A 13,681-nucleotide genomic window follows, 5' to 3' on the forward strand; every position below is an offset into this window, starting at 1 on the left:
GAAAAACCGTGTTGACTAAAACTAGTCAACATCGACACTGAAATCGAACTGAACCGGATCCTTATGGGTTGGTTCAGGTTCCGGACATTGAAACACCAATTCGAACCGAACTGGACCGAGAACACATATGATATATATATTCAATAAAAAAATGTAGGAGTTTGGCTAAGTTGCAAGTCGAACAGGAGACCTCAAATACCAAATTTTTACTCTCAACCAACTGAGCTGACTAGTTAGTTGTCCATTTTATGAATCATAACATATTTAATAGGTTTTTTTGTTTGTTTACTCTAATAAATACTAGTTTTACTCCAATACATTAATATGCTTAATATTGCTTATTAAGTTATTATATAATACTATTATGTTAGTAATACTATAAATACTAAACTTTTAAAATTATTTACAACTATAATAAAACATAAAATTATGTTAACCCATAATTTACCCTTATAAGTAAAATACTTAAGTGATTCTTTGTGGGATCCACTCTTCATTGTATGTCAATGATCGTAACCGTTCATTTTTTAGGTCTCTCCTTAAGGATCATCATCGCAAAAAATTAGTCAAATCGGTAATTATTTGCCTATCTAAAGTATGCAAACAAACAAATATCTTTAAATATTGTTACTGCTAATCAAATGACTAAACAATTTCCGATTTAGATGCTTTTTTACGATGATCTTTGAATGATTTCCTAAAACATAGATGGTTCCGATCATTAAATTATGTACCCTATATAGACTTACAGTTATAGTTTAATTAGTTTATATAGTTATAGTTTAAATTAGTTTAATTTTTTTTTAATGTCTAAATTTCTAATAGACTTGGTAAGTTAGACTAAGTTGACTAAGACAGTCATCACTCATCCACTCATCCTTAATCCTCATTTCCTTTTCCTCATTGACTGTTGCCTTTCAAAGACACAGAGAGAGATAGACCACCATCACCATTCGACACCACCACCATCGCCTGTGAGTTTACAACCACTAATCCACCACCATCACCATCATTATCGTCCCATCATCACATCATTCCAAAATCCCCAAATCCTGAATTCACCCAAACCCTAAATCCATCACCACCGGCATTCTGCACCACTGTATCCACCACTAGAGACCTCCACTCCACCCCAATGACCTCCACCACCATCCTTCACCACCCCATGACCCCAAAGTCCCAAACCCTAAAATCCCCAATTTCAGAGTTCGAACCCTAAAATCCCAAAAATCCAAAACTCTCAGTCTTGAATCTCGCAAGTCGCAACCTATTCTCTTAGTCTCTCATCTTGTTAATTACAATATTACATCCCCATTTGCTGGGTAAGTACTCACAACTCAATTTAGGGTTTGTTTTTTTTCAATTTGGGGGAAACTTGGGAGATTGTAATTTTTCTTTTTGTATGCCAAATTCTTGAATTATGACTCGATTTCAGGTGGTTGGAAACTTGGAGAAGTTCAATTGGATCAGCAACCAACTCAATTTAGTAAGTTGCTGTCTTGTTGAGATATATCGATGTGGTTTCTGCTTTCTGAGTTTTTGGTAGCATTTTTGGGTTTTGAATATTTGAAGAAATGGTTTATTTTTTTTATTTTTATGAATTCTTCCTATTGAATATTAGATTGAGTACTCGGTTCACCTGTAAGGATCTTGTGCTTTTCTAAATTTAGAGAAATAGGTTTGTTGAAGCTGGTGTAATTTGTGCTTGATGATGATCTGAATATATATCTAATTTGTACTTTGTATCATTAAGGATGGCAGAATTATCCACTGCCTCTGCACCCTCACCATCAACAGCACGCACCATCACCATCAGCAACACCATCACCCACAACAACACCATCATCACTAGCACCATCCCAACCCAACCCTACTAGTGGTCTTCCACTCGTACACCCAAGTGGGGCTAGGAAACCATCTAAGGAAAAATCTGAGGTATGAGAGCATTTCATTAACTATGGTGACATAGTAGAGTTTGCTAAGGAAGATGGGACTAAAGGGCATATTTTTAAAAAGAGGGCTAGGTGTTAGTAGTGCAAAGACTACTATGTTGCTGACCCTGTGATAAATGGCACCTCAACTATGAAAAAACACCTTGCACAGTTATGTAAAAATAATCCCGAGAGAGTACATGACAAAAAATATAAAACTTTGTCTTTTGACCAAACTATTGGTCAATGTATGGCTAGGGGAGGTAATAAAGATGAATGCTTAAAGACTTGTGTAGAAATGGTGATAATAGATGAGCTGGCATTTAGTTTTGTTGAGGGTAACGAGTTTAGGCATTTTTGTAGTGTTGCATGCCCCTTTTTCCAAGTCCCTTCTTGTCGGACACTAACGAGGGCTTTCATGGTCATGTATGATGACTTGAAACAAAATATTGAAGAGTGAATTAACATCACATAGTGTGCCTCACCACCGACACTTGGACAAGTTTTCAAAACATCAACTACATGGTGATCACAGCACACTTTATAGATGATGATTGGAATTTGCACAAAAGAGTCTTAAACTTTTGTGTCATAGCTAATCACAAAAGGAACTCAATAGGGAAAGTACTTGAACAATGTTTATTAGAGTGAGGTTTGGAGAAAATACTCACTATCACAGCTGATAATGCTACTACAAACACCGTTGCAATAGATTATTTATTGGACAAAATCCAAGGTTGTGTTAGGGGGGAAGCACATGCATGTTAGGTGTTGTGCACACACAGTCAATTTGATAGTTGGAAAAGACTTGAAAAAGGTAGATATGTCAATCTTGGCCATTAGGAATGCTGTCAAGTATGTGAGGTCTTCTCCACAAAGATTGGAGTATTTCATGACTTGTGTTTTGAAGGAAAAAATAGAGTGTAAGGGTCTTATGGTGTTGGATGTCCCAACTAGGTGGAAGTCCACCTATTTGATATTGAATGTAGCCTTGAAGTTTGAGAAGACATTTTCTAGAATAGTAGAAGAAGAGGATACTTCATATTTGGGTTAGTTTGGTGAAGAGAATGAAGGGGAACAAGGGGTGGCACCTGTTGCCAATCGTAGAAAAAGGGTAGAACCACGTAACTCAAATGATTGGAACAATGTTGGCATTTGTGGACTTCCTTAAAGTGTTCTATGATATGACTGTAAAATGTCATTATCTTTACATCCCACTATCCATGAAACATTTCACGATTTGATTTCCATTGAAGCAGAAATTAACTGTTTATTCCTAAGTGAGGATGAAATGCCAATAGATGATGAATGTGAATTGAATGGGCAAATGGTGTTGAATGATATGGCCACCGGGATGAAGACTAAATTTGATAAGTATTGGGGTGATCTGGAAAAGATCAACCAATTCTTGATGATTGCACTTGTGCTTGATCCTTGATACAAGTTGGGCAATTTAGCACATGTTTTACAAAAATATTGCTTAGATGAAGCTACTGCCTTTAGGAAGAAAATGGAGGTGAAGGAGATTTTAATGAAGCTATTTGCTAAATATGCAAGTCCACCACCCCAAAGTCCTACTTATAGTGGAATTAGTATCACTAATATTAGCACAATTACAACTTCTACAAGTTCTAGGGCAGCTTCTAGGGACCTCGGGGGGGAAGAAAACGACATGAAATGACTAGAAGTTGGATGGAAAAAGCTGCAGCTAGTAATACGGTCGTATTTGAACATGATGTTGATAGGTACTTGACTGATCCTATTGAGAAGACAGATCTGGACATTGAGTTTGATGTTTTGAAGTGGTGGAAGCTCAATGGGGTCAAATATCCGGTTGGGGCTGGAAGTAATTGCAAAAGATATCCTTGCATTTCCAGTTTCAACAGTGGTTAGTGAAGCGTGCTTTAGCACATAAGGACGAGTAGTGAATTCATTTCGGGCATCCTTGACTCCAAGGATGGTAGAAGCATTAATCTGTTGTCAAAACTGGTTAAGGTCCAAGGATATCTCCAATCTTCAAAATGAACCATCAATTAAAGAGCTGGAGTTTTATGAATCAATCGAAGCAGGTATCAAACTTTCCATTATGTGTAAATTCCTTCAATGAATTGTTTTTCTTATTATAACATTGACTTTCAAGCTCACATATGTATTGTTATTGTTGTACAGAACTCATGAGCACTGTCACAACTCCTAAAACTACTCTTGCTACATTTCAATGTTAGAATGTCAAGAATTGGTATGAATACATGTTGACTTGGAGTTGGTGGCTTGCTACAACAAATAGATGATAGTCTAGATTTAGGGCTTTTTAATTTGTTAAGTGTTAACTTTGTGGTTTTTATTTTATCAATGCAAGTGAACTTTGTGGTTTTTATTTTATTACTGAAGTAGTGAAGTGAATTAGTGAAGAGACAAAGACTGTGAACTGTGAAGTACTGGGAAGTTTTCATTTTTTAATTTTGATTAAGTTAGGTTGCAAACTTACAGTAAAAAATTGGGCTACATGTTTGGCCTAATTGCTAAAGCCCAAAAGGCAAAAAATGCAGTATTCTACTATTCTTATTTCTTCCATTTAGATTTGGGCTTCAAAATTTGTGGTCCTTAACTAAGACCCAAAATGTTAAGGCGTTGGCCCAACACCGAAAGCCCATCAGCTCCGAACCAGAACCGGCAGGTCTGGTTTGGTTCAGTTCTGTGCTTTTTCTTCCGGTGTTCAGTATCGAACCACACCGAAGTTGAGATACCGACTTGGTGTGTGGTTTGGGGGGGTTCCGAGCCGAGCCAAACCGTGCCCACCCTTAGCAACTAGTGCTTCTTCGAGCTCGGCTTGGAAAATATTTTCCATGCCACTAGGCCAAATTCCAAAAAATATTTGATTGAATTGATTTGAAGACTTGATTTGCTTTGCGACATTATTTTCCATGCCACTAATTCTTGAGTGCAGAACAAATATGTCTTTACAAACTAAGTGAATTGCTTTTGCGACGATACTTTCCATGTCACTAATTCATGAGTGTAGGACAAATATGCCTTGCAATTTCTGATACAAAAGAATATAGATCCAATAATCAATTATGAAATTTTTTGAAAAAATAATCAATACTGTTCAATTATCTTTAAGGGAGTGGAGTAAAGAATCCTTAGCTTTTCCTAGTGAAAATAGTGGCCGATCCCACCTTGTGAGCTAGATGTCATGCATATTGGGATTGCGCCTGAGCCAACTACTTTTCTTTACTCTTTTCTATGCAATTATGCTTTGGGAACGTCTAGTTCTTATGGATGGCCCCTTTTGCTTCTTCCTGCACAAGTTCTTGGACAAACTTTGATTACGATAAATATTCAGCCAAAGTGAATCAATCCTCGTTCTTGGCAGCAAAAAATCGTATGACAAAGAATTTTTGCTAAAGGAATTGAGTAAGAGAATTCTCAACTCTCTTTTTCATCTCATGCTCCGAGTGGCACATTGATGCCCCCTACTCCAAGTTCTTGGTAGGCTTTCATTGGGTTTATGCCTTTTTTCAGCATACAGAGATGGTCGGTCTAATGTGTCTCTGCATCAAGTCTGGCTTTGCAAGTTAAGAAGATGAAAGTCAAAGGAATTTTAAAATTTCATCTAGCATTCATAGAATTTATTTGACAAATTCGCATGGCCAAATAAATAAACAAGATGTTTAAATGAAAATCCTTATCTATTAGGAAATTTTCACGTGCCCCTGAATAGGAGTTTTGAGCATGCTCTTTGTTTGGAAGCCTTAAGCATGCTTTGTACATTTTTGTGAGCTTTGTCCTCTACTTTAGAGAGCATTAGTTGTAAAACCCAATAACCTGATAATATCATTTTAAAGAAATAGTATGTCAAGCAATAAATATGCCTTTTGCGAGTTTGGAAAGTCCAATACTTTGACAGTCAAATAATAAGAGAGAGCTTATCTGTCAAAGTAGTCATCGCGTGTCATGCCTCCTCCCGAGCTCTTCTTCTCTTCTATTTTTATTTGAGGGTTCCATGTAAAACACTTGCAATGGTACTAGGATAAGTCTTGCTGCCTATCATTCGTGCAAAGCCATATGACTCATGAGCAAACACTAGCCTCATTTTTTATGAGCATTTGAATGTTTTCATGAGCACTGCATCCAATACAAGATATAATGCAGCCATAGCAATATCGCATTTCTGCCCATTGACTCTTATATAATAATATGTGCGTCACTCCAATGCCAAGCTTCTTGTAATGCTATCAACAGATGCCTTGGTTGCAGATACGTGAATTTGATACCAAGTAGCTGTATAATGCAAAGTTACACTTATGTTTATTATTGTTCTACCAACAAATGATTCTCTCCCTAATGCCCCTTTCTTGAGATATTTTGAGTGCTTTATGACACATTGTAAAAGTGCTAACAGAATTTATATCTATAATTGTTCGAAATTCATTAGGGGATAGATCCTCAGAGGCCATAAGGAAATTGCCAGCTGCAGCATTCACAAGGATGTTAAGTATAAAGAGAAAGATATATTGCATTGTGCACAGAGCAAAATTTTGCAACCTAGTCATCTAATGTTCATACAATAGATAAGTTTTCACATCTAATAATCATACAATTGATGGAAAGTTAAGATTTGAAGCTCTTATCTGGCTTGAAGAGCTTAGGCTGAGAAGAGCTAGCTCAAAGCAATGGTGGTGCCTATGTTCGAGTCGAACTCGTCACCGGTCAAGCGTGCGCCCAAGAGTGAGTCTTCGAGCTCCTGTTGAACTGGGTCGAGCTCGTAGGTTAGAGGTTGCAACTCGGAGCTCGTAAGTCGAGGTCGCAAGTCGATCTCCCAGGTCGTTGGGTTGTCATAGGTCGGACGTTGCAACTAAGAGCTCATAGGTCACTGGGTTGAGTTCGCAAGTCGGGTTGAGCCCATCGCAGATTGCAGAGGTTTCGCTCAGGTCGGAGACTGGAGTTTGTTGAGTTGAGGTCGTGCATGTGTGCCGATGAGGCTCGTCGTTCTTTGAGTCGGAGCTCGCAGGTTGAAACTCATAACTTCCTTAAGGTCCATTGCGATTTGAAGTGTTCTTTTCAAGTTTGAATTGGTGGGTGACGTTAGTTTTCTTCTCCGATCATAGAACTTCTTTGCACTAAACGACGACGTGGTGCGCTTGTACCCGAAAATCTAAATTTGAGGGGAAAGGTTCGAATTCAGGGCAACCTTGAAGAAGCCTTGTATCTCTCCAACGCGGTCCCTCAATGGTTTTAGAGCCTGAGTTTGTTTTTTTTTGCACACCTCGGTATCCCATGCCGCAATCAGCGAAGAAAATTGCAACCTTTTGGCGTTTGTATCTTTGCTATTTGGTTGTGGTGCTTTCTTCGTCGTCTGTGTTTCCTGATCACAATACCAGGAAATTATTGATATATATTTGGAGAGTATTTGAAAACTCCCAGATATTACTTATCGAAACAGAGAGGAATCATAAAATTCATCAAAACAGAAATTGAGAATCTTCTCTGATTGGGGCCTTAGTTCCTGCCCCTATTGCAGACGACATTCGCTGCTTCTCCAATGGCTTTTTGTTCAGTATTCCTACATACGACGCCAACTGTTGATTCCAAATTTCTCTAAAGGTGACAATTTGTCAACAATGATTATTCCTGATGATTTTTGAGAAGCCGGACTTAATCTTCGATCGTCATCCACGAGAGCGGAAGGGGGATGTACTTGCAAAAACACTTTAAAAAAAGTAAGAACATCTCTAGGTACTACCTAGTAATGCAGTTCCACAATTGGAACTGTTCATGTTTTAGGTCCTTCCTCAATGGTTATGCCTGTAAAAAATCAGCCAAATCGGTAATTGTTTGGTCATCTAAACTTTACAAACAAATATAGTCCATTAGATAAAATTGAAATGATATTGGCTATAATAAACTAACTAAATAGTTTCTGATTTGGCTAATTTTTTGCAAAGGTGATCTTTGAATGATGTTATAAAATATGAACAGTTCTGGTCATTGAATTGTAGGTCCGAAGATGATGTTCTTACTTTTCTTAAAGTAAAGACATCCTTACTTAAAAATTTCTCTATATATAATGGAAAAAAAAAACACTTTCGGTCCCTATGTTTTGACCCAAAAACATATTTGGTTCCTGTGTTTTTGTTACCCTAAAAAATTACGGCAGAGATTGCCGAGATAATTGATTAGAACAATGATAGTCCTTTAAATAAACTTGTGGGCGTGCCACTGTCTTTCGGTCGAAAAGTCGTGGACAGAATTTATAATTGAATTAATTGATATACTGCGCTGAGAACTGATCTCCTAACCAAACAATTGTTCGGCGAGAAATGAACAAGAAACTCGCCTTAGTTCTATCGCCTTGATCCCTAAGAACTTCTAATTACCTGGTGTGACTACAATGGTGTGCTGAAAAGTAAAAATACGATGAATGGGTGCTTGAGTAATTGGATGTAACGAGAAATTATGAACTTTGATGTAAAAATTATGGATAATTTGATTGTCTTGAAAACGAGTAACAATCGTAGTTCTAATAACAAATCTCATGATGAAAAGACATGAAAAATCAGAATTAAAATAAAATAAATCATTACTAAGAACAATGAGATCCTAGCAGAGCTAAAACAAAAAGAAAAATTTGCTTGAGAGCTTGAAAAAAAAACTTGAAAGAATCGAGATCCTTGATTTGAGATTTGAGTTGAGTTGTGTTGAATGTGTTGGAGAGAGAGACTTTTCCTTTTAATGCCTTACTTTATATAATGATCATCTTCTAGGGTTAAGAGATTCATTCCTATTTAACTTTGGACTTATATTTTCTTTCTTGATTCTTTCATTTCTTTACGCCCAAGTTACTGAATTTTTGCATTATATTAATTGTAACATTCCTATCTCGCCAAGGACTCTCGGCCAAACAAGGAAACTTTCTTCAAATGTAAGTTTGGCAATTTTTTGAGCTTTATTAATTGTATAACACACAGTGGGCTTCACCATATGGGCTTTATTATTGGACATGGCTGTGATCTCGGCCTAAAACCAAAATAGGGTGTAAATATATGCCCCCCCATTTCCTTGATCTTCGGCAACATTTCACCGAGTTGGTTAAGGAAATGAAGCTCTTCAAATATTGTACTGTCTTGCCGTGACTTCTGAAGTTCCAAAACAAATGAACCCGGTACAAACCACTTCACATTCTGTACGCTGTGACTCTTTAAAAGATCAACAGTCGAAATTTTCATACAGCAAAATCCTTGCATTGAATGCCCAATATTACGTGGGAATTTAGGCGACGTGAGTTGCGCAAACCTAGGCTAGTCTAATCATAACCTCCAAATTTGCCTCGATCCTAGCAACTAATCATATCTATTTTTGATTATTCAAAAACTTTTTAAAACTTACCAACTTCCACGTGCATCCCTTCATCTTCACTTTCCCTTACATAAACCTCATTCCGCCATTTTTAAACTTTACACTTTCAAAATCTTCGAAATCCTCATATTTTCTCAATCTTTTTCCTTGCAACCTCTCTTTGTTTTTTGAGATTTCCAGAACATCTACTCACTCTCTATCTTCATTTTCTTCATTCAAATGGCTTTTACATCTGCTTCTTCTTCCTCTTCCTCTTCAACTGCCTTCGCCGCCATTGCCGCTGATAGCAGCATCTCTGTGCCTGTCATGGCTTCTATCTCCATCAGAACCATACCAGTTATGGTGGACGCCGAGACTATTGCTGTTGTCACTTCTTCTACTGCGGCTGCCCCCACCAGGCTTCGTGACGCCGTGAAGCCTATGCTAGCGAGAATCCCAGATGACTCTTGCTTATGCCGAGGTTTATCTAATTGGTCTGGTTGGAATACGGCACGCCCAAAATGGTCAACCGTTCAAACCAAGTATACAACATGGCTAAATCGAATGTTCACTGTCTTTGGTGAGAAGTGGGCAGCGTTTGGTATCAAGGACGTCATTCTTTTGAGTCGTCAGGATATTGTCGTAGACAGATCCCTTCTTTCTTCAGCGCTTCATTTTTGGTCGTCCGGGACCAACACTTTGAACTTGAGGTTTGGCCAAATGACTCCAACCAACTTAGATATGGCATCAATTTTTGGCTTTCAGCCTCATGGCCATGTTCTCTTCATGAAGCTCGTGCATGTCGAATTCTCAGTGAAGATGGTGTACGCTCACGACAAAGTTCTCAACTATGATACTTGGGTTGGGACTTTCAGCCAGAAGACAAATGAAGTTTTGGACAAAGAGCATGCCGCCTTCCTTTGTTACTGGCTTTGCAAATTTGTCTTCTGTACGCAAAGCAACAAAATCACCAAAAAATTCATCCCTTTGGTCGAGGCTCTGGCGTCCGGTGATGAAATTGCACTTGGACCCTTCGTGTTAGCGAACTTGTGTAGGTGCTTGCATGGTTCACTATCACTGGGATGTTCCCTAAGCGCGGCGGACCTTTGTGGATGTTCCAAATTTGGCTTCAAGTCTACTTTCTTGAACTCACAGTTCCGGCCATTTTGGCCGCGAATCCTGCCTTATCTCTTCCTCCAAGCCATTCCGCGCAAGACTGTTTTGACTTCTTCTACAACCTAGAAAATAGGTCAACAGAGAAATCACAACCTTGCCTTGGCCGTGCTTATCCATCTTTCCTTACGCCGTGGCACAGCGTGGACAAGGACAACTTCCCTGCTGATGAAGGCGAGCAATTGGTCTTCAGAGACTTGTAGTGCTCGATTATAAGTATATGGGATTTGGCCTGGAGATTCACAAACAGAGCCTAGGGTCAAAAAGGAGCTGTCGAGCTTTATCCGGTGAACCTTTGCGCACGGCAGCTGGGATTTCGCCAGACTACGTCAATTCTTCCGGCGCTGTATCTTAAATGCCTTAGCTTCTTCCGAGTTAAGGTTAACAAGTCTGAAGTGTATGAGAAGATGAATGACTATTTCTTTTCCAATCGTGACAACTTCAGGGTAAGACCTACCATTCCTTGTTGCGAGGCCACACCAGACTATGATGAATGGCTCTCAGTGGTTAATGTTGGCTGCTTCAAAATTTCGGCGGAAATGGCACAGGACAAGGCATTAAAGAGGCTCCCATTTTCTCAAAATGTGATGAAAATCACAAAAATCAAAGCTGCACTGAAGCCTAAAAAGGACAGCCCAGCCAAACGTGCCGAACCCCAGCTTGCTCAGCCTTCAGACCAACGCACTCCTGCTTTTCCCCTTATGCCTTCAAAAACCTCTTTTTTTTTTTTTTTTGGTAGAACTGACATTTCTTCCTTTTGATGTACTAGCTGGAAAAGACAAAAATCTGATAAAGGTACAAAAGGCCTTTTTGCCGACAAACCCCGCCGTGAGCGGCCAACAAACCAGCAAAAAATCCAAAAAAAGTAAAAGCTTGCCTAGTGGTAAACACAGTAACTTCTAGCAACCCTCCCTACTTTTTTTCTTGGTTTCAAAATTTTTTAGCCAACTCATATTTATCCCTTTTTTTTTACGAGATTGACATCGATGAAGCCCTGATTCGTCATCCTCGACTTCATCAAAAACAAACTGCAATTAAAGGCAAGAGTGAGACTAAGTTTGGTCAAGATAATTCAGCGAAAATTGATACGGCCAAGGAAACTTCGGCAGAGGTATGTATTTGTCCCTTTTTTTTATTTTTTTTTAATTTGCCCAATTACACTTCTAAAGTGAGTACCAACTCTTTTCAGGGTAGGACTGACACTGAGAATCCTGGCAATGTTTCGCCGCAGTGTGAGGTCTTGGCAAACTGTTAAATTTTGAAATTTTCGCCGAAAATTTTGATTTTTTGGGGTGTCAAAATCGAAACCCATATTTATTAAATTTTCGTGATAATTTCGTCAAAATTATCAAAATTTTCGGCGGGTGAGATCGAGGACTGATTTTGGGTTTTGGAAGGCTGGGTTTTTGGAGAGGAGGCTGGGTTTTGGGAGAAAAAGATGGTTTTGGGAGAAAAATAGGACGGTGGCAGGGGGAGATCGAGGGAGAAAGAGGCCGACATGGGGTGACGACAGAGGGGTGACATGAGGGAGAAAGAGGTGGAGGTGAGAGTGGGTTGGTGATGGAGATGCAGAGAGAGAGAGAGTGAGAGGGATAGATGAGAGAGAGAGAGAGAGAGAGAGAGAGAGAGAGAGAGAGAGAGAGAGAGAGAGGAAGAAGAACTGAAGAAGAAGAAAAAACAGTGGAGACTCACGGGGGGAAAAAAAAAGGAAAGGAAAGGAAAGGAAGGAAAGAAAAAGAAGAAAAATTTTTTTTTTGTATTTAGTAGATAATATGTTAAATAAACATATAGTAAAGTTTCATTCAAAATTTCCATATTTTGATAGCAATTTCCGTCGTTTCCGTCTAATTTTTGTCGAAATTTAAAAATCTTCGAAATTTCCGTCAAAATTTCCATCAAAATTTCCTCGAAACCTGAAATTTTATTCCTTGGGTCTTGGAGACCACTCTTGGTGGTCAACATGCAACATTTTCTGGTCGGGAGGTTAACCCGTTAGTAGTTCCTCCTCCAGATTTCAAGGATTTCGAACCTCTCGACCTAAATTTAGGGTTGACCCGTTGGTGCTGAGCTTCCCCATTCGCCAAAAACTTGTCGTGAACCAAGGTGACTATAGCGACGGACTCTTCGGCCGGCCCTGAAACAATCACACTTAGTGACTCTTCAGTAAATTTTAGTTGTCATTTGCTTTTTGTTTCGTTCTTGTTTGTAGCCTAGGTTAAGCACTTATTTTCCCACTCATCCTATAGGATTCAGACCACCTTCGCCGTGATCCTAGGACCTGGTTTGAGAAACAGAAAATCAAGGGTAGATTTTCACATGAATCATCTTCTAGTTCGAGCGAGTGCGATGACCCCCCAAGTCATCCCTCTCGGCGAGGACTGCCAGGCATTGAGAAACTCTTTAGGGTTATCTAATCATTAGCCCCATTAGGATTTTTAGGCTAGAATAACCCCGGCTAGAAGTTGTTTATAATAACCCAGTCTCTGTAAGTCTTAATTACTTATTAAAGACTCTCATCGCATTTCTTATGTTAACTTGCTACTCTTTTATGAAGTTTACATTGGAAATGGAGGCTGTCATTGCACAATTTGTGGAAACTTTCTCATCACTTCCTCCCAAACCTCAGTTTCCTCCAAAATCACCGGCAGTTCTTGCAGCCATCGCCGCCGTTAAAGCCTTTCTTTAGTTAGATGTCTCGGCAATGCGTCAAAAGGATAATCTAGTGAAATGCTCCACCTCCGTCAAAATCCTTCTCGGCGAGAGCTTCTTCAAAACCTTAAGTGTTGACTTGGTCAATAACAAACTTGCCTCTGTTGAGATTGATCTTCAAATAGCCCAACGGATATCTCGTGAGGTAGAGGTTGGCCAAGAAGTAGTGAACAAACTTAACACTGTGGTGGAGAGGCTCCAACCGAAAATGGAGGAATGCAAGCGGTTGCAGAATGCCCTTTCAACTATAGACAAAGAAATTGCCGAGCAATGCTCTTTCAACTATAGACCAAGAAATTGCCGAGGCTGAGGCAAGGGTGGTGGCTTTGAAAAGAAGAAAAGAAGCTGAGACCTCGGCGCTTCGCAATTTGTATTTAGGGATGAAAGATGATGCGGCCATGTATCGGGTTCTGACTCCCATCGTTGATGACTTTATTCAGAAGCGCAAGGAGAGGGAAAGCATTCAGGAAGCCGGCGTCGGAAGTTGGGAAGCATTGAGAGCCGTCTTACGGCCTTATTTCTAACTTGTC

At 39.2% G+C, this 13,681-nt stretch overlaps 1 protein-coding gene across 1 annotated transcript; it reads left to right on the forward strand.

Annotated features, from left to right (window-relative positions):
• The first annotated feature begins 2,754 nt into the window (after positions 1-2,754).
• LOC147286368 (zinc finger BED domain-containing protein RICESLEEPER 2-like) lies at positions 2,755-3,369 on the forward strand. The gene is made up of 2 exons (XM_086240749.1): positions 2,755-2,980; positions 3,191-3,369. The coding sequence occupies exons 1-2, from the start codon at positions 2,755-2,757 to the stop codon at positions 3,367-3,369; spliced, it is 405 nt and encodes a 134-aa protein (XP_086096875.1).
• Positions 3,370-13,681: the final 10,312 nt, after the last annotated feature.

Source organism: Dryas octopetala, chromosome 4 (assembly GCF_963921425.1).
Source record: "Dryas octopetala chromosome 4, drDryOcto1.1, whole genome shotgun sequence".
In the NCBI taxonomy this organism is placed as follows: domain Eukaryota; kingdom Viridiplantae; phylum Streptophyta; class Magnoliopsida; order Rosales; family Rosaceae; genus Dryas; species Dryas octopetala.